General features: G+C 37.9%; 1 protein-coding gene across 5 annotated transcripts in view; it reads right to left on the bottom strand.

Annotated features, from left to right (window-relative positions):
• Positions 1–9,954: 9,954 nt before the first annotated feature.
• Positions 9,955–22,201, bottom strand: part of znf827 (zinc finger protein 827) — a 140,925-nt gene continuing 128,678 nt past the window's right edge. For 2 of the 5 annotated variants that reach the window (XM_056457766.1, XM_056457783.1), the window contains exons 12-13: positions 20,321–20,498; positions 9,955–14,206 (exon numbers count right to left, since the gene is read on the bottom strand). In XM_056457766.1, the coding sequence (XP_056313741.1) occupies positions 13,336–14,206; positions 20,321–20,498 (1,049 nt within the window). In that variant the 3' untranslated portion in view covers positions 9,955–13,335. Of the gene's footprint in view, positions 14,207–14,540; positions 14,592–20,320; positions 20,499–22,201 lie in introns of all 5 variants that reach the window. The other 3 variants (XM_056457800.1, XM_056457792.1, XM_056457775.1) reach the window with 3 other exon arrangements.

Raw genomic sequence — 22,201 nt, 5'->3', positions numbered from 1 at the left:
TGTTCCCATTCACATGCGACTCAAAAGTGCTCAGATAAATTTTAGATGGCTATCCAGAGTGCTGTATGAATGTTTCAAACTGAATGTGTGCAGAATCCTTGACAGTTAACTTCCGACACAAAGCGGAAAAAAAAGCCAAGCTGAAATGAGTTCTTTCCAACATACGGACCACTCGCCCCCAAATCAGACACTGAAACATCAGAAAATTGGTAGCAATTTCAAACATTGGTTATTTGCTGTGAACCCAGCACCCAGCTGTTAGCATGCAGCCTGCTGAGTGCAGACGAGATAAACCAGTGTCACAAAGTTAATTGCATTACTTAAAACTGTTGGCCTGGCTTTATCAGCTGGATGGGCACATTTATGACGGATATAGTGTTTGCACATAATTCCAACGTGGCTGGTGTGATAGTAATATAATAATGTTTTCTTCATTCTCACTAAAAATGCATTTCTATTCCTTGTATTCAAACAAAGCCGTGGGCTTGCTGTCATTTCAATGTGAAATCATTACAGATAATAGTACAAAATTAATAAATCAAATAAATAGTGTGCATTTTATCCGCTAGAATAGTTGGCGGTTCATTCCGTTGTGGTCACCCCTGATAAATAAGGGACTAAGCTGAAGGAAAATTAATGAATAGTGTGCACTTTTATGATAATAAATGATGGAAAAAACATCTAGTAATTAATTAAAAATCATTCATTCTAAAAGACCAATAGTAATTGTTTTAATGCTTTTTATAAACTCGTAATAAAATATTGTTCTCTTTTAAGTTTCGGTAGTCATAGCAGAGTTAGAAATGAGAAAGGTTTTATTATTGGACTGTAGTTAATTGCATTAAATTTAAATACATTTATCTAAACATTATTTAACACACCAGGAAAGATAAAGAAACAATTCGTTTTTGGATGTGTAAAAAAATGCTGGGTTCTACACATTTCCTTCATGTTGTCCCAACACAAATCAAGCAAGTTACCCTAATTGTTTATATAAATGTAAGTGGATTGAACAAAAACATTTCAATTGAAGTCAGAATTATTAGCCCCCCTTTGAATTTTGGTTTCTTTTTTAAATATTTCCCAAATGATGTTTAACAGAGCAAGGAAATTTTAACAGTATGTCTGATAATATTTTTTCTTCTGGAGAAAGTCTTATTTGTTTTATTTTGGCTAGAATAAAAGCAGTTTTTAATTAACTAATAATATAAATGATTAGCCCCTTTAAGCTATGTATTTTTCGATAGTCTACAGAACAAACCATCATTATACAATAACTTGCCTAATTACCCTAACCTGCCTAGTTAACCTAATTAACCTAGTTAAGCCTTTAAATGTCACTTTAAGCTGTATAGAAGTTTCTTGAAAAATATCTAGTAAAATATTATTTACTGTCATCATGACAAAGATAAAATAAATCAGTTATTAGAAATGAGTTATTAAAACTATTATGTTTAGAAATGTGTTGAAAAAATCTCTCCATTAAACAGAAATTGGGGAAAAATATAAATGGGGCTAATAATTCAGGGGGGCATATAATTCTGACTTCAACTGTAAAAACTCAAAAAAAAACCCTCAAAAATTGTGTTGTGTTCGCTCATTTTAATTAAGTAGCTTGAACAAGCAAAATATTTTTAAAAATATTTGTCAGGGGTTGTCACGATTAAATGAACCACCCGCTATCCTAAACTATAATAAGTAAAAAGTTATAAAATTATCTGTAAATTCTACATGAACTCCAAAAATGTTGCTGTGAAAAGAATATTTAATGGAAAACACACTGAAGATTGGTTGACTGGATGTCTGACATCTATAAAACACATAACACACACACACACTGTCCTATTTTTTTTTTCTTTTGGCTAACCTTGGTTGTTTCCCCAGGGGGAGAGGCTCTGTTTATACGTGCCTGCTATGGCAACTTGACAATCTGAACAGTAACATCATTTTGAAAAATGGCAATCAACACACTCAATACAGTCAGACTGTTGAAGTCTAATTGGGTTCTTGCTACTAGACAAACATTGCCCTTTTCAAGACCACCCTGTCTGGAGAGGCCAGCTTGCCAAGGACTTGTGTATAATCCCTTCTCCCAGTGAGTGTCCCCTGTCGCGCCTCCAGATTGTCAGGATTCCCACTGAGCTCCTGTGCGCTTCACCCCTGCTCTTATCTGGAAGCACGCTTTGGGTTGATGTGGTTACTGAAAATGTTAAAAAAAATATATATTCACAGCGTCTTGTGAGATTAAGAGCTACTTTATTTTGCAAAGAAGGCTTATGGCTAAAATTGTGACATTTTTGCAAAAAACGAATCATCTTGCATGTTTTATGACACATGAAAATGAAATAACTGTTGACTAAAGCCTAAACCTGCTAAAGCAACCTCCATAACAAACCATTATGTCCTTTTTGTAACTATGTAACATGCGTTTTGTCAATCACAAGTGGAGGATGCTAACCACGAGCTTAAACAGGCTCTAAAACATTTCAAGCATCTCCGCTTTTAAAATTAGATTTGATTGGATTTACGCTTACTTTCTGCTTACTGATTTAAAGGCCCTGGTACTGCTTTGTTTTTTTAACTGCCGTGTCCTTACAGCATACTCAACTGCAGATGGAGACATCAACGAGACAGGACAGATCCCCCCCAAAGTCCTCAGTGATCATTTAAAAGGTATGCATATGCAAATTTGTGTACGCAAAAAATGTGCCTCAATCCATGATAGCATTCATATTTATAGAGTTTTTAATGTGCCATACGCATTATGTCATATGGTAAAGTCAGTATTGTGATGTGCGTGCACAGAATTCATCATCAACAACAAATATCTAGTGTGAGAGATAAATTGTGTAGCGTAGTCTGATATTTAATTACAAGATTTTTGCAAGATTAAACTGAGCTTTTAGACTAATGTTGGGAGTGCTTTACTACTACACAGTTTACTCCATGCAAAAATCCATGTTTAAATCAAAATCTTAACGAATGCAAAAAAAATAAACATCTGCCGTGAAAATAAATAGAGACATTATAGTTTTTGCTATCAATTATTATTGTACAAAGTATATTTTTGTGCCATCATATTGATGGCATATTTAAGCAGCATTAGTAAACTAAATATAAAGGAAAGCCAAATCCCCATGCAGGTGACCATAATCGTGTAATAACTCATACTTTTGTATGATATGAAATTATGATATGAATTATTTTTCTTTCCATTGTGTTCTATGTGGAGTCTCTACAGTCTGCTCCACCAGCAGAACCTCACTTTTTCGTTATCTTTAAGCATATACATCTGGATATTGACATGTACTCTTTTATACTGTAATGATATTACTTAGGAGTGTTAACAAGGCAGAGATCTGACAGCAGTCAGCTGCGCACAATTTCAAGATAACTTTCTGTTTATAAATGTCACATCTTGAAGAGAAGCATATACTGTATGTACGCACTTTTGCGAAATTATCTTAGAACTAATTTTAAAAGGTTTCTGAGCAACATTTGTAAAATGAGGTCTGATATTCCTATGCAGACATTTTGTTTGCATCATGCTAGGACCAACGGAGATCTGCACCATCATTAAATACGGCGCTGTCAGCACTCAAAGCTGGCTGGGTGAATGAGAAGGGTATAAACAGAGGTCGGAGCCAGCTCCAAATGGGTGGGACTTGAGCTCCAAGTGGGCTGTACAAAACTGGAGTCCAATATTGTGCTTTACGAATGTCTACACCTACCACAACCCTAAACCCAACCTTACAGTAACCTGAAGATTTTTATTGATATCTACTCTACCTACACCACCTAAACCCAGCCCACCTGTGGTGTAATTCTAGTTCCAAATTAACAATAATATGTATTTGTATATTTACAAATTATATATTTGTATAGTTGGTAGCACGATTGCCTCACAGCATGAAGGTTGCTGGTTCAAGCCTCGGCTGGGTCAGTTGGCATTTCTGTGTGGAGATTGCATGTTCTCCCTGTGTTTGCGTGGGTTTCCTCCGTGTGCTCTGGTTTCACTCACAGTCCAAAGACATGCGCAACGGGTGAATTGGGTAAGCTAAACTGTCCGTAGTATAAGTGTGTATGGATGTTTCCTAGTGATGGGCTGCAGCTGGAAGGGCATCTGCTGCGTAAAACAATGATGAATAAGTTTGCGGTTCATTGCGCTGTGGTGACCCCTGATTAATAAAGGGATTATGCCAAAAGGAAAAGGAATTTTATATATATATATATATATATATATATATATATATATATATATATATATATATATATATATATATATATATATATATATATATATATATATATATAAAACTGAAAAGATACATGCTTTGTTTTTTAAAATTGCCATTTCATTGAAAATTATAGTAGGCCAAGTGTTGGAGGCATTTTAACCATTGTCTTCATGCACTTTCTGACTACTGAGCAGGGTCTCAATGACTGTGCCTTTATCTGGTTACTTTAAAGAAACTCTTTTGTTGATAAACTTGTGTGGTCAGTAGCAGGGCAAGTTTCTAAAACCTGTGAATGGGCACTATTATGGCTATGAGATCAAGGCTGGGAAACGCTGTTTGACTTGCTGACTCCAATACTTCATTTACATTCTTTGTTCAGCCATCTCCACCTAGCCACTCCCCTCCTCCTGAAACGCACAATAGACAGGACATCTTCGTCTCAATTAGACTTGATTTCAGAGACTTGTGAAATACTTGCAGACTTGTAAGAGAATCCTGTAGGCTCTTGCAGACTCGTGGACTTCTTCAAGACGCAGTATGACTGCAGACTAACCAACACATCTAAATAAAGAAATTCTGCTTGTTTGAGTCTCCCAGACTGGGTTTTCATGATTTTTTTCCAACAACTTGGTCCCGTGACCTGGATAGAGACTGAAATCATCAAATTCTCAACAATTTGCCACAGAAGACTGTAATCCACCTGAATTCAATATGAAACTTCAAGATCAGGAAACTTGTAATAAGACTTGTTACAGACTATTGTCACGGTAAGAGACTCTTGCAGACTCGTGGACTTCTTAAAGACGCTGTATGACTGCAGACAAACCAACAAGTCTGAATAAAGAAATTCTGCTTGTTCAAGCGTCCTGGACTTTTCAACAGGTGTAATACCTCTAACTTGGAGGTCTCTGGGTGCATTGATACCTACTTGGGCTGAACTTCCTGCATTCACTTGGCCAGAAAAGAACTGGTCCCCTTAGCGAGAATGGTTTCTCATGAGGTTTTTTCTTCATTTGTGTCACTTGATGGGACTTCCTTGCCACTGTTGCCTTTTGGCTTCTTGGTTGCGGTTGGTAGGTAAGCTACTGCAAAGATTTACTGTATGTTATAAATGCCATGCTTAAAGTTAAAGTGTGAAATCAAAATGTACAATGTTTATTTTACTAGTGCAGTTAAGGTGAATTAGTTAATCCAATAAAAACAAAAAGTTTGTTTTGGTTAAAAGAGTCTGACCATCATGAGTGTGTTTTCCACATTTGGAGTGGTGGCCCTACTCTTGGAGTTTGACTGCTTCAGACACAATCTTCTTAACCAGGCCTCTCTGACTTTTAGTTTGCTATGAGGGAATGATGTGCAAAAAGACAGCCACACCCCCTGTTGAAAGTACATCAACATACTGAAAAAAGTCTTTGCAACCTCTGGTTCATTAATAACCTGGATATTTGATTCAGACATTACAATATTAATTAAAAAAATGATCTACCAATGGTAAACGTTGTCTGAGGTCAAATCATAGCATTATACAAGGAACTGTGGAAATCATACATTCATTATGAAAAAGACCGGCACAACTGTAAATTCCAACAGTGAATTCTTAAGTATGTTTTGGAATTTTTCAGGGCACATTCCTCTAGTGAACCTTTTTTTGACAGCTGATGCCAATTTAATGATCATTTTCTCTTTCCGCATTGATCTTCCATCAAGATCAACAAACTTTAAGTCAAGCAGTGAGTTAATCAAGCCAGTCTCGATCAGCTCTGCCTCTACGCAGCAATCCTGTGTCTTTCGGTGCCCCTGCTCGGCTTGTTTTCTCATCCCTGACCTGAACAGGGATCTCTCTTCACTTGGCTTGCTTCGGCTCCCTAACGCCCTCAGATCCAGCCATCTGACAGGGGTGAAGTGAGGGAGCCTGGGAAATATTGATGTCGAGACAACTTGGGAAGAGAACGAGAAGGTAGAAGAGAGCAACAAGAGGCAGAAAAAAGGGAGGTGGAAGGGGGGTCTTCCTCCTGCAGACAGGCAGTCCTCTAAGCAGCTTTTCCTCTGGAGGCAGGGTTGTGTGAGGTCACAGAGGGATTACACTTTTGGCAAACAGGAGGGAGCTCCTCTCACTCAGGCTTTTGCAGCAGCCAAAGACTGCAACTCCCCCATGACTCGAACCCGGCTGTAATAAAGCCAAGGCCGGCTTGAACCTACAAACAAAAAAGCCAACAGCCTATCGATTGCCTGCCGCCAACTTTCACACGCCTGTGTCGAAAGGTCACCTCTGCGTAGACAGGCTCCAAGCAAGGCTGAGCAAGTAAAAAATATCCCTTTTCTGTTTCAAACTAGACACATCTTGGGTTCGAACAGCACATTTTTAAAATATTAATCCCTGACCCTATTATACAATTATTCAAGAGGATTCCGGTTACTCTCTGCTTAAAAAAATTATCCGATTCTTTTCTGTTTTCAATCTCTCGGCTCGCTGGCAGAAATAGATAGTCTTAAAATAAAATATGATTGCTGTATTCAAGTGTCTGTATGACTAAATTAGCCAGTATCTGGCAGAGAGATACAGTGTGACCTCATCACCCTAGAGACCCACTTAATCAACTTTCCCTTTCCAGCAGAGGTCAAGCTAAGCAGAGGCTCTTGCTGGCCTCCAGCCCTGCTTTGATGTTAATTAAGATGCGATAGGACATGGAGAGGATTCATTAAAGCCAGAGTCAATCTAGTGGCACAAAGCTCCAACATGGTGGACTTAAACCACATCCAAGGTGACGTCTTCTAGACTCTGATACACATCAAACCCCAGGTTGTCGTTCATCTCCATGTGGTGACCTGTGGTTTAGCTGTGACTAAACACGTGATCGGATGTTTGGTGATATCAGCAGCACATCTGGTAGTAGTAGTAGCTTTTGAGAAGGTGCATTCAGGGTGGGCTACATCCATGCTCTGTTGTTTTGAAAGTCATCAGTCTTTTTGGCATGACATTACCAAGGTTATCACAAAACAAATCTTCACTAAATAAACAAAACAAGCAAATCCAGGATAACATCATTTCAGAACATGGAACAACATTCTAATCGGCCAATCAGATACAGTTAGGCCCAATCCCAATTCTACCCCTTAGCCTTTACCCTTACCCCTTATTTTGCGTGCTCCCGCCAAGGGGTAGGGGTGTCCCAATTCTCTTTATCTTGAAGGCATAGGGCTAAGGGCAAGGGGTAGATACCCCTTCAAACGAAGATTTTTCAGGACCACACTCGAAACCAAGGGGTAAGAAAATTTCCCAGAATACACCAGCCACAGCTGCACCCGGAAGTAAGGACATCCACAAATTTGTATTTTTTGTCATTATTACGAATTTTTACAACAAACAAGCACATGTTTTATTATAATCATAACCGCGTTCATATTGTACTGTCATGCTTTAAAAAGACGCTAAAATAAAAACCACTAAAATTTCACGATCTATAATCCCTAATAATAACTCCTGAATAGTAGTCCCACAACATTCTGACACTTGATAACACTCGAATACCATGTCAGAAAAGTCTAGTGGCTGGGAATGAGCTTTTTATAGTGTCTGCTATAATGTTAATGTTGTTTTTGGTGTGTTTACATTGATGAATATGGCCACGGTGTAAATGCACAGTACAGTTATGATCTTATTGCCGCATTGGATCATAGCAGTCGCGATCGTGTGATCTCATATGAAGCATGAGATCGCGATGGCATGTGATGACGTGTGCAGGTGCTATAGTGCTGTCCCAATTCTTAGGGGTACATTTTGAAGCCCTTCCCCATGACACTCATTTTTAAGGGCCAAGGGGAAGGGGTACAAAAATAGAATTGGGATTGGGCTTTAATGTCAACTTGTTTGCTTAAAACAAGGGTTAGGGCAGGGGTATTGAAATTTGGTCCTGAAGAGCTGCATTCATGCAGTTTAAAATAGTCCTTGATAAAGACTCAACTGCCTCAGACCGTGGTTTGCGTGTGTGTTTGATTAGTGTCGGAGCAAAATCTGACGCCAAACAAAGGAGATAGTGGTGGAATTTTCAAAAACATTTGGTGTTAGTGATCTGACACTATGCATGGACGATCGGCCAAACCACAGAGAAAAAGCTGCATTTTTGTTCATGTCGACAGAGCTTTATTCACTGATCATCTCCATCTGATTTTTGCGGCAAGTTATAATGTAGGTAGGGAGGCTCAAAATGTTCTATAATTGAGTGTTTTTCCAGGATCAACCAAAGATGTTGATCCAGAAACATGTCTTTCTTGGCGCGATCATATTTACCCAAAATCACACTAGTGGGCAGTCCTGTTTGCACTTTTTAAGATCCCATAACAACCCTCAGCAGTTTATTTTGCAGATCCTTTCTCTTTGCATTTTTGCTACTCATTTGTCAAATGGAATTTAAACCTTAACTGAACCTCGTAGCAGACTGACTTATAATTAATCAATCAAAGCACTGGCTGTAGACGTGGATGCAGGGAGGAAATCCATACAGACTGCCTGCCTCCACTGGCATTATGGAGCGAGCCTGAGAGGGAGAGATGCCGTCCAAGGTGCTCCATAGCTCCAGGGCTAACAGTGATGAATGGAGCCCTTAATGTCGGCAAACACTTTATCTCTGCTTCATCTGTTTTCATTAGGCAGGACCAACCTTTGGCTTGGACGGAGCGCTCTAGCGCTCCCAGGACTGCTGAAGGCAAAGCTAGGGTGAAGAGCTCTTCGTATTTTTTAGGCACACAAACTCTCTTTCAGATGCCAAGGGTTAAAGTCACGATCCTGCTGTAATCATGAATTCAGGATAGCTCTGGGGATATTTAAGCAACATAGTCATTGTAGAGTCTTTTAAAAAAAACTTTAGTTTAACACACAACCAGAAGGGATGATGTATTGTGGATAAGAAGTTTTTCATTCATTCATTTATTTTCCTTTAGTTTAGTCCCTTTATTCATCAGGGGTCACCACAGCGGAATGAACCGCCAACTTGTCCAGCATATGATTTACACAGTGGATGCCCTTCCAGCTGCAACCCAGTACTGGATCACACCCATACACTCTCACATCCACACACATACAGTACGGCCAATTTAGTTTATTCAATTCACCTATAGCGCATGTCTTTGAACTGTGGGGGAAACCGGAGCACCCAGAGGAAACCCAAGTGAACATGGGGAGAACACAACTCCACACAGAAATGCCAACTGACCTAGCCAAGGCTCGAAGTAGCCACCATCTTCCTGTGAATAATAATCTTCTGGAAATATATAGTTATAGGGAAACTTTGCTTTCATTGTTTTTTGTCATAACTCTCTGTTGATGTCTCAGAATGTAGTTTACCAAACTACATTCCAGTAGAATGTATTTGCCAAATACCAACTTACCTTGCAGAATCAACCTGAACTTAAACTGATGTCACTTCTTGTGTCCTCATATAGTTTGCACCATGTTAACTATGGGGTGTGTTCATGCCATGTTGTTAAAAGCAACTTGTTTGATTACAACTTGTTAAAAGCATTCCTGTTCTTGTAGAATGCATAGGTATGTGAGTATTGACCAAATTTCAAAACTTCACCACCTGAATTCTGAGTATGAGACCATCACTGAGTAGAACATTACACAGCAACATTTTATACCTGAATGAAACATATGCAGGTTATGAAAGCAGGAATATCGTCAAAACAGGCATCAATAAAACAGACCAAAAGACCTTTAAGGTAATATGTGATGTAAGCTTTACTTTCAAATCCTGTTACATTTAGAACTGGCAATTTGAACATAAAGAATGCAAAACCAAGAAAACCGAAATACAAAACAAAATCAAAAGTACAAATGATCTAATTACCAGTTATTGTCACAAACAACCCTGTACAGCCTTAAGAATGAAGTAATAAAAAAGCTTTATACAGCACATAAGTTTACTGGGTGCCAAATAAGAAAGAACCAAAATGATACTTGAGCCTTATTGAGTTGTAGAGTACAGCAAAATATAAAGCGAACAGATAACCTGCAAAGCTAAATGCAAAATCAGTTGGTCTTTTTTTCCGGACCAAAAAAAGTAAGTGCTACAAACTAGAGATCAAGAGCAATTTCATGCATCTTTTGAAGTGCTAAAAAGGTAGTCAGTCTTGTTTGATGCGCAATGACGCTAAAAAAAATGCTCCTTGCGATTAGGCAAACAGAACACCATGTTTATAAATACTGGTATTGGAACAGAGAGCGATCCCTGTTGTACTCCACTTGCCCACACAACTGAGCATGAAAGAGCAGCAGTCATGTTCTTGTACATGATGATTACATGGTGTTCCAAGGCAGACGGACAAAAGGATGTTGCCCAATGGACATTCCATTTGGATTCATTCTATCAAAATGGGTCCTGAGGATCAGTTTCACTTCATCCCAGGCTCCCAGGGCACTCCTTGCCACCAAGTGGCACTAGAGCATAAAAGATAATGGATTGAGCAGGAGCTTTATTAACAAGCAAAGAAGCCCCACTTAAAATACAACATACCACTACACTGCATGCTGGGCATTTACATGAACAAAAAAAAAAGATGCTATGAGAGCAGAGCAAAAAAAAAAGATACTGTGCGGGCCAAGAAATGGTCTAACCATCTTTTAATGGCTTTATAAACTGGCCTTTAATACGGATATTTTCATTCAGATCCTCTCACTGAGCAAGAAAGATAAAATTGGGAGTGGAGAATTATTTCTACGCAGTTCAAGGTTGATCTAACAAAGTAATGCTCTAATAATACCTTTTTCCTCTTGAAATGTCTATGGTCAGCTGGATCTGAAACCTTTCCTCACCTGATGCACTTTATATCTTAACAGGCAACATTTTATCCTTGTCCATTAGCGTATGAATGGTGGCAGGGGAATATTGTACATCTGTTATGGACAACATTCAAGCTATTGATAAAAAAAAATAAAAATATTTAGCCAAATGGACCTACTGTCACGGAATAAAGTATTTTAGGACCTCAAGTTTGAGCATGTTTTTCATGACAATCCAAGTAAAATGGGTTTATATAAACCAATATATTGGCCAGGCTAATTAATCAACCAATATTTGGTTATATTGAGCTTATTGAGCCAAACACAGGCTAAGTGAGCACCAATTAAAGTCCCCTATATTCTAAAATGTTCTTATAAGCCCATTTATCCAGCAAACGTAGCAAAAGTGCTCATCGAGAATCGATCTTACAGTTCGTCTGTTTTGAACATGAATCAAACCGTATTTGGAAACTGTGGACAGATTTATTAAGAGCTCGCCAACATTACGGGCATTAAAGCCTATGAATGTTTTCCATTTTAGAGCACTGAATATACTAGTTTTCTCATACTTTGTTTAGAAAAGTGCAATTTTTTACAGCACTGTGCAAAACCGCTGTTAAAAATTTAGCCTGGCCCTTTGGTGTCCAGGGGGATTTTGAACTCTGCTGCTGTTTGTATTACACATGCCATACGATCCATCCAAAAGGTGCAGTGTTGACTGCAGTTTGGCAAATACCTACTGGAAAATAAAGGCTTAGGATTTGATTTTCAACCACTGTGGCAGACAAAAACAAAAACAACAAAAACTTAAATAGCATTGAGGCTGTCTGAAGAGGCAGGCTAACTAATTGGCATTAAGAACGTTTTCTGTTGGGTTTAAGTGCTTTTGTTTGAAACATTTTAAGTGCAATTAAAACTTAAAACACAAAGAGGGGAACACAGAATAATGGTACCATGTTTGCCCGCATATGGAAAGCCATGCTTCCACAAATCCTACGCAAAATAATGGCTGCCTCCACATTGCACTTGAGAGCCATTTTCCAATGGGGTTCTCATAATAGCTTGTTAGTACAGGATATATATTTTTATATATATATTTGTATTTTACATTTCAAAGGCTCTTTCGAAATAAAAGTCATAATACAAAATCAAAAAACAACTAGAAGAACAAAATTTAAGACACAGAAGGCCACCGAGATACCATTGTTTTTCCATGATCTCACTCACCGCACTCCAGCTACCTCTGTATCACTTTAACATTAACCAACTAAAAAGTACATTCATTCAAGTCATTTTGGAACAGTTTTTTTCTTTTTAACACACAAAATTACAAAAAAGCTCCAAAAAGCACCATTGAATCGGCCTTTGTGACAGAATAAATGGGTCTTTCCCAAAAAACTGTCACTTCATACATCTTGTTAAACATACAGGTGCGCATTATATACCTTAGCTATGCACAGGGCGCTTGACTGGTCACTTTTATCTCATGCCTACCGGATACTGCCTCAGCTATGGCACAATCTGTAGCGACCAATAGTATGGTGAGTATACCAAAGGGCTGTAACATGGGTTGACGACCACTGCGGTAGTGGTGTTAATGATTGCTTATGCCGTAAGTGTGCCCCTGAAGGGCCTGTATTAAGAAATGCCATCAGCTTTGCCTCTCAGGTGTCGTAAAGGGCCGTATGCTTGTTGCCGAGGCAAGGTTAGTGTTTGCCGATGGTCTAGCCATTCAGCAAAACCAGTCAATGCCAACAGGCATGGGAGAGAAAAGAAAAGACTACAAAACTATGTACAGCTTGATAAATTAACAAGTGCGTGGTCTGAGGCTTCACTTTGGAAACAAGACTCAAAAGATAGCAATCCGTTTCATTGGTTTTTGTCGTGCCATATCATGAATACCCCAAGATATTTTCATACCGAGCCCCTAAATGACTTGGAAAAAACAATTGCAACACATAGCGAACATGCTGTCGGATTCCTGACAAAATGCACAAAAAAGCATAGCACTTGCGAGCTTATATGTTCTTTGTTTACCTGTCGCCCATCAAAACGAATACAAAACTTGTAATAGATAAAGCACTGGTATCAGATTCCGGCTCATTCACAATTTGTAGAGGAAAACCACTGTTATAAGACCTCTTAAAAAAGAGCAACGATTGGATTGCGAGAGAACAGAACATGAAATGGCGAATAGCTTCTCCTCTGATAAATGGATGTTTTACTAGCATTACTATTTTTTCGGGCAGCGTTTCAGCCTGCCTGTGGAACAGTTAGTGGCATCTGTGAATGATGCTGAAGGTGATGAGAAGAGGAGGAAGGTCAAATGGTCTTCGCTCTCTCTGTCAGTCCCAGATATGCCAGGAAGGAGTGTTTGAGTGACGTGGGAGAGGGTGGCGACTGCGAGGACGAGTTGGACCAGAATGCTGAGAAGGGTGGCGAGGGGTTTGAGGGCGAGGGGCTGTGGAATGTGAAGCGTCGGGTGGTAAAGAGCGTGGTGAGGGGGACGAGGTGAGCCAGGTCACAGTTCCTGTACTGGTCAAAGTAGCGAGCCGCCAGTGTGGACAACGTGCCATTGGCTGAGAGGTAGCGCGCGGTTGGCGTGCCATCTTGCTGCTTGCTGGTGATTGACAGGGCGACGGACTGCAAGGCTTGAGAGGCGGACAGGTTCATGAGCGGACTGGTGCTCCCGCTGTCCCCGCTCCCACTGCTGCTCCCACCCCGCTCCAGAAGGCCCGGACGGGGCGTACCTGGCCGACCCTCGCCTTCCTCTGCGCTCCCCTCCCCGCCTTGGTGCTTTTTGATATGGCGGCTGTAGACGAACGGATGAGTGGTGGTGAATGGGCACTGGGCGCAACCGAAGGTCTGTCTCGGTGCGTGCTTGAGCCGCTTGTGAAGGTTGAGATTGTCCTTGCGTTTGCAGCTGTAGCTGCAGCGGTCGCAGTGGAAAGGCCGCTCGCCGGTGTGCACGCGCACATGCTCGATGAGCTTGTTGGCTGTTTTGGAGAGGTAGCCGCACTGCTCACACTTGTAGTGGTTGCCCAGGCGGTGAGCGCGCGTGTGCCTTTCCAGCTCTGCCTGATTGGCCCACACAGCTTGGCAGATGCGGCAGCGATACTCCATCTTGTAGTGTGTCTTCAGGTGGCCCTCCATGGCGGCTGGCCTGTTGGTGGAGTAGATGCAGAGAGGGCACCTGGTCAAAGAGACAGGAGGAGCAGGGTGTAGGACACAAAATGGGGGAGACATTTAATTATGCACCCCCGCTTGACAAAACACACTCTGTTGTCTTTAATGAAATGAAGAACACACACAATGGACAAAGGGAAGGGATGAAGGAGGCATTTGGTGTGTCTTACCCTCTGTGGTGTATATACAGTAAGCTACAGTCTGTGTGTACACTGCTACATGTGAGAGGGTGTGTGCGTGTGTGTTTGTGCGTGCGTGCGTGTGTGCATATGGCTGTGTGGTTGCGGACAGGTTGGAACGGGAATCAGATGAAGGTAAATGAATAAATGAGTGGCACTTACATTTAAATAGCACCTTTCATCTGCTCAGGGCCCCAAAGCGCTTCACAAACCCTGCAGAACAGAATGACCTCAGAAAGCACACTGTGAAGGGCGCCTCTCTACCTCAACACTGAACTAGAGCGCTGTGAAACTCTCTCGCCCTCACTAAAAAAGCAGCTGGGCAGCCATAATACAGCAAGTCTCCCATCAGCTCATTGTGAACCTTGAAATGATTCGGTCACTTCTGGGATTTGTGATCCTATGCTTTGAATCTGTATTGTCAAATGACTCTGGAATGTAAGAGACCAAAAATCTTTTTTGCAGCAAGGTCAGATGCATTGTGCATTATTTTGAGGTAAATACATATCTAACAAATAATATATAACAGGACAGTAAATATACAGCAGTAAAACAGTAAATGCCTAGGAGTTTTGTTTTCCTTTAAAAGATATCTAAACATCCTAAAGATGAATTTACCTTAGAAGGAAAAAAGCACTAGTTTTTAAAGTGAATTTTTGTTCTTGTTTCTTTTGTTGTTTGTAAACAAATGTTTCTTCATACAGTATAACAAAACCCTGTCAGTGTCAATATAGAAATCTGATATATGCAAATCACATCTACAGTGCTCAGCGTAATTGAGTACACCCCATTATGAAAATGAATATTTTGATCCATTTCTCAGTGAATACAGGTAATGTATTTTGGTGAATTTAAACAAAACAGATTTATTAAACAGATATTTTAATTAAAATAATATTTTAGTCACCAAACATATTTACAAATCGAAAGATAATACAATTAAATGAAAAAAATATATATATAGCAAAAAACCTACAAAATGTCAACTACATTTTTAACTAAAACTGATTTTTCCTCTTTTTTTTAAGTTTGTATTTCATATTTTTCTATAACATATACATTTGGGTGTACTAGTTTTTTATTGTAAGTTATTTTGTTAGATAAGCTCCAAATTTGGCTTCAGTACTGACTAATCTAATGTATATGCACATATATAATATTGTAAAGCTTCCTATTAAAAATATGAGTTTAAAAGATAGATTTGTTAGGGGTGTACTTATACAGTTGAAGTCAGAATTATTAGCCCCCATTTGATTTATTTTTTTTCTTTTTTATTTCCAAAATGATGTTAAACAGAGCAGGGAAATTTTCACAGTATGTCTGATAATATTTTTTCTTCTGGAGAAAGTCTTATTTTGGCTAGAATAAAAGCAGTTTTAAATTTTTTAAACGCCATTTTAAAGTTAAAATTATTAGCCCCTTTAAGCTTTTTTTTTTTGATAGTCTACAGACCAAAACATCCTCATACAATAACTTGCCTAATTACCCTAACCTGCTTAGTTAATCTAACTAACCTATTAAGCCTTTAAATGTCACTTTAAGCTGTATAGAAGTGTCAGGGGGGCTAATAGTTCTGACTTCAACTGTACATGCTGAGCACTGTATGAAATACAGGTTCACATTTGGATTTCACATATAAAATATCATCTATTTCAAAATATTGCAAAAATGTTACTTTTTTTATTACAAAAATGTACTTGTATGTTCACATAAATCACATCTAATGTATTAGAACATACATATAAACTGTGTGCCAGCAGAAAAAAATGACGTAAGCCACTGGTACAATTACAGACCAGCTTTCCATTAGCTGGCTCAAAACAGTTGAAAAGCAGGCTTTACTATCAGATAAATACTCAGACATGGTTAATCATACTTTTTTATTCCAGAAAGTCATATTAAAGACTTTCACAAAGAAAAATGTTAATCAGCTCTATAACATTACATTATGTCTCAGTTAGTATAGTTCTGTTTATACTACGCAATTTAGGTGATCCATCTGAACATGAATCCTTTGAATGTCTAAGATAAGGACACTTAAGTACAGGTATTTATATACCAAAATATACAGTCCAGTTCCAAACTATGACACTTGTATGGAATATTCATAAGCAGACGTTAATGCAGCCGACTGGAACCCTGCTGTGGGAGAAAGATCCCATGAAAAAAACAACAACAACATGCAGTGATTTGTAAGCAGTCAGCTGCTATACATATACTGTAACATTAACGCCGACCGCACACACATACTTAAACCCCAGAGTCATTGAACCATTACAGATTCAAAAAGCAAGAACACATAGTCAAAACATCACTTGATATTGACCAAGAAAGAGCAGTTTTGCCCAATACTGGGAATGCAAAATATTAAATGGAGGATTGTAATTTTATTGTTTTCAGCCTCTTTAATAAAAGAGAGCTAAAAATTAAACAGAATAATAAACCGTAGACTACATCCCGAGTCTCTCCTGAATTAGTTCCCATCTTATACATTTTTAAATAAAAGGCAGAATAAAGAAGGCCTGACTTTATTCCCAGCCATCAATATCTTAAAATCCCAATAATTAAATTATTATTTTTTTAAATTTTAAGGGCAAATTTGGAGTCGAAAATGCCCTGATGACACTTCTTATCCTGCTTTTTATTGAAATGCCAAATAAGATCCTCAGTAAAGTGCTGTCTGTCCCTCCAAGATAGAGGTTTGCTATTGATCTACATTATTTTCCTCCTTTACCTGCTACTTGTAATGGCCAAGCGCTCTAATGAGTGATAACTACAAGCTAACAAATGTGTCTAGCATGGGAAAGCATAGCCATAAATGACAAGATGAGGCAATGAAATCTGAAATACATGATCTTAAGACATGAATTATGTATGTCAAACAACTAGACAAATACAACAGAAAATATCAAAGACTGGACTTTGTGTTTGTTCAGTTTCAGGAAAAAACAAACAAAAGGATATTTCAAGTTGGGGGTCAGTGTGTCTTTGTGAGCGTTTGGAAATAGGGTGTCTATTAGCCTTCAGATGAGTGTTCATTGTGTTTAAACGTGTTGTTGTAACTGTGGTGGCGGTTATGACAGGCTGAGAAAGAACAGTGTGAACTGTAGCCTAATGGTCTTGGCAAGTGGAGCTGCTTAACAGATGGACAAGTGCTGACTGGCTTGTTATGATTTCTTCAGATATATTTTCACATGCAGGCCCAGACCTTTTGCAGTAATGTCTATCACAGGCTTTCCAAAGGATGGGTCTCGTTCCTGAAAGTGCCTGGGATTTTATGTGGTCACTTCTATATATAATTTTACCTATGGGGAACTTTGGGCAGTAAAGGTGTATTGAAGATTTCAAATTTTCAGGATAATTAATCATTATTTACTCACCATGTTGTTCAAAAGCCAAATTTAATACATTTTTCTATATTTGCTATAATAATTAATAAAAAATCTAAAAATATCAAGCTTCAAATGGATTCAAAAGAACCATAAAATAGTCCATATAACTCCTGCATAGGGCCAGACAGAATCTGCCAACAATTCTCTACGGAATTGTGTAAAAAACCTGTGAATTTCTATAGAAGAAGAGTATCTTTTAGGAGTTTGAGCTAAAACATTAAATATTATAATTAAGAAATCTTTAAGAAAGTTTGGTTAAGGTTTAAAATGCAAATTCTTTCAGATAATTAGGCAGTTTGCTCATATAAGACATAAACTGAAAATATTACTTTACAGATTGTATTGTACACAAATAATCTTAACATTTAAATCTTCAATAATATGTAATCGTTAAAATGCTATTATAATAGAACTGAAATAAATATTAAAACCTAAATAAATATGTATATTTACAATATGTTTATAGATGGAATGACAGGGTCAGCAATCTTTGAAAATCTGCGGATTCTCTGGGTGCAGTATATTTCTCTGTATAGTCCTATATTATTTTATAGTCTTCTATAGTTTAAAGCTAAGGAACAGACCACATTTATTATTGTTAATATTATTATTACACAAAAAATTATTACACTTTTATTATTATTCCAACTTAACCTTTGAATCAATCGTTCCTCAAAACATATGACATGTGGCTTCAAAAGACACATCATATGGAAATATTTTACTTTGAAACTTGAAGAGCAAAATGACAAATTTTCTGTTCTACAAAAGAAAATGAAACGTATCGTAATTTCAACAGCATCAAAATGCTGCTCTTAAAGTATTTCAGTTTGTTAACTGTAAGTTAACCAAAAGTAAAATAAGTCAAAACTGTAATAAATGTAACTAGATATAAAAACACTGTTCAATTTACAAGATTGAGACCTTTTTTTTAGAAAGTCTGTCTAAATTCACAAATGAATTTTAATAATTTACGGTGAAAATAAAGTGTAATCGATATTCCCAGAATTTTCTGTATCACTCATATTTGATGTTTTTTCTTTTTAATGATCGTTGTTTAAGGTTTGCTGTAATAATCATTGACTCCATTATATTTAATCCTGTGTGTTAAAGCTGGTGATGAACTTTGAGAACATTTATTCACACTGTGGCTTTCTCCTTACCACCTTCATCTTTAAGTTGGTTATTAGTCTATTCTAAAGATAAAACCAACACAATCTCACAGCAATTCGTAACTATTTGATTTAGTGGCTAATTCATATGAATTCGTACAATCTAATTCGTACGATTTAGTATGATTTGCTCATCCCCCAATGACGGTTGGGTTTAGGGGTGGGGTTAGTTGCCACGCCTCCTTTTTAAAATCTTACAATTTCGTACGAATGAACTTGTATGAATTCGTACGAATTAGCCACTAAAGTGACAAAACGTAAAATACATACGTTTTCTCGTGAGATCAGGCTGGATAAAACACATTTCAGTACTTTAGCAGGTAGGTATATTAACTTTATGGCTTCATGAAATATTCGTTTTTCTTACTGTAAATATAAGTTAAATACGTCAAATAAAATATTATATATGGTGAATTTCTGAGAAATAACAGCTGCCATATTTTTTTTACCACACAAAGAGATCAAACGCACAAATCTCTTCTCAAAACTCTTCTAAAACCAGCATGTGTAAAATGAGCTAAAATAAAGTTTCTTAGATGTTAGTATCGGTATGTTAGTCTTAAGGATGTCTATAAGCTAGTGTGCTCCAAAATAGTGACAGAAATTGCGTTTAGAAGATATAAAACTGATATAAACATCTAAAGCTTACAGTTTGTCACTTCTACATAAATGGATCAAGGTTTTTTTTTCATACTTCATGTTGTCATCAAATCTTGACCAATCAAATGCTCTCTAGTATCTGACATGTCCCGTCCCCTTCAAGATGCTTCTCATTTGATAAAAACAAAATGCTATTGGCTGTTTTTTAAAAAGGGGGGCGCTAATCAATGTCGCATCCTCTCTGCTCCTGCTCTGTGCTTAAGTTCAGATTACTTCAAACATCGAATAAAAAATGCACATTTTAAAGTACTTTATAACAAAAGAACATATTTATCACCATAGAAGTGAAACTACTGAACCTTTTAGAAGAAAATTTCAGATGGCACTTAACTGTTTTTTGCATCTAAACTAAATCAATTTCATGTACTATTTTCTATACTATATATATTTTAACAGATTTAGAATGTCATGAGTTTAAATCTGACTAAGTAGCATAGTACTGATCTATTTTTAGGCACATTCAGGAACGTTCTCTGTCTATAGCATGCTACATGTGGCTCTACAGAACGGTTTACCCTGAAGCACTGCTCAATGAACTTTGCTCATTTTCTGGAATACCTTCTGTTATGAATCCAGCCTGATCCTCGACCAGTGCTCCTGGATAGACTGTGTTTAAATCTGGCATGTGTCCTGCCTGAGGGGGTATGGGGCTGGGGGGTGGGTTTTTGGGGATTTTGTGAGGTTGCAGGGAGGCACGTGCTGTACTTGCTTTCCTTACTTGAGCCCTCCAGCGGGGACGGTGTGGCACTTCTTGTGCTCCAGGAGCTGCTCGGGCGTCTTCATGAACTTGTGGCAGACGTCACACTCAAACATGCGCGTGATCAGGTGGATCTGTAGGTGCCGCTCGTACATGGGTCGAGTTTTACACACAAAGTTGCAGAAGACGCATTCAAAGCCTGAAAGATTAGGTCGGGATGAGAGAAGAAGAAATACATCTCATTATCATTTATATACATTATATTATTATATTATTTAGGATTTTTTATTTTTTGCATTGTTGCATCAAAAACGTGGGATCTGTATGTTTATTTTTTGTGTTAAAATTGTTTACCAAACCTGCATTTATTTAACAAAAATGACAGTAAAATATTAAGACTGTGAAATATTATCATTTAATGTTTACAACTTAAAACATTTTAGTCTGGAATTAGCTGAATTTTAATGACCCATTGCTCAAGTCCTCAATATTATGTTATCCTAATGAACTTTCTGTAATATGTTAATTTGATGCTCAGAAAACATTTTATTGTCATCAATGTTTAAAGGGTTGTGAGATTTTATAAAATGATTTGCTGATGAACAGAAACTTCTAACGATATGCATTTATTAACATTATAAAAAAGCATTATAATTTTCAAGGACGACACATACGAAGAGATGATGTCAACCATCCAGGACTTTAAGGACAACGCGTACACTTGATACATAAATACACTTCATTAATCATCTACACATAGACATCACCTACAGTAATAATAATAAAATTGCAGGCTATCTATGTCTGTATATATTAACTATATTTGATTGTAACTGAGGGGCGATGCGGTGGCGCAGTAGGTAGCGATGTCGCCTCACAGCAAGAAGGTTGCCGGTTCGAGCCTCGGCTGGGTCAGTTGGCGTTTCTGTGAGGAGTTTGCATGTTCTCCCTGCTTTCGCGTGGGTTTCCTCCGGGTGCTCCGGTTTCCCCCCACAGTCCGAAGACATGCGGTACAGGTGAATTGGGTAGGCTAAATTGTCTGTAGTGTATAAGTGAATGAGTGTGTATGGATGTTTCCCAGAGATGGGTTGCAGCTGAAAGGGCATCCGCTGCGTAAAAGCATGTGCTGGATAAGTTGGCGGTTCATTCTGCTGTGGCGACCGTGGATTAATAAAGGGACTAAACCGAAAATAAAACGAATGAATGAATGATTTTAACTAACTTATTTTGATTGTAATGCAATAATGTGCACCTTTTGTAAAGCTGCTTTGAAACAATAATTAGTGAAAAAAGTGCTATACAAATAAACTAGAATTGAATTGAACGTGTAAATATTAATATTCAGTTTTTAGCTAAGAGTTTTTTATTGAAAGGAATTAATACATTTATTCTATTATTATTTCGTTTTTTCCCTAGATCGTTTTTTTCGTGGACTAATTTATTTTAAAAACAAAAACTAACAGAGCAATTTTTGACAGAATGGGTAAAAATGATTAAAAATATATATATAATTACATTTGCCAGCATTGAATTAGCAATCGACAGCCACACAGGGACATAAAGTGCGTGAGAGAAATAGTGTGTATGACACAGTCATATCTAATAGCTCACAATAGCATCTATTACCTGCCTCATTGCAAATATTTATAAGCATATTGATGCAGTGGTTAATCCCCATCGGCTCCCTTGTTCATGAATACACAGAGGAATTATGGCTAAGATAACTGTTGCTGAGTTACTATGATAACTACTAATGTTTGAGGGTAGGGCATTTATTAAACGGACTGGAACAAACTGTGCATTAAAGGGGTGGTCCACAGTGCATTTTTAATGCTTGGTTGTGTTGTAAATCGTGGATCAGCTCCACTTCACCACGTCACACCCCTACAAACATGCACTTTT

This window comes from Danio aesculapii, chromosome 1 (genome assembly GCF_903798145.1).
Source record: "Danio aesculapii chromosome 1, fDanAes4.1, whole genome shotgun sequence".
NCBI classification, from domain to species: domain Eukaryota; kingdom Metazoa; phylum Chordata; class Actinopteri; order Cypriniformes; family Danionidae; genus Danio; species Danio aesculapii.
This window is presented reverse-complemented; position numbering and strand designations above follow the sequence as displayed.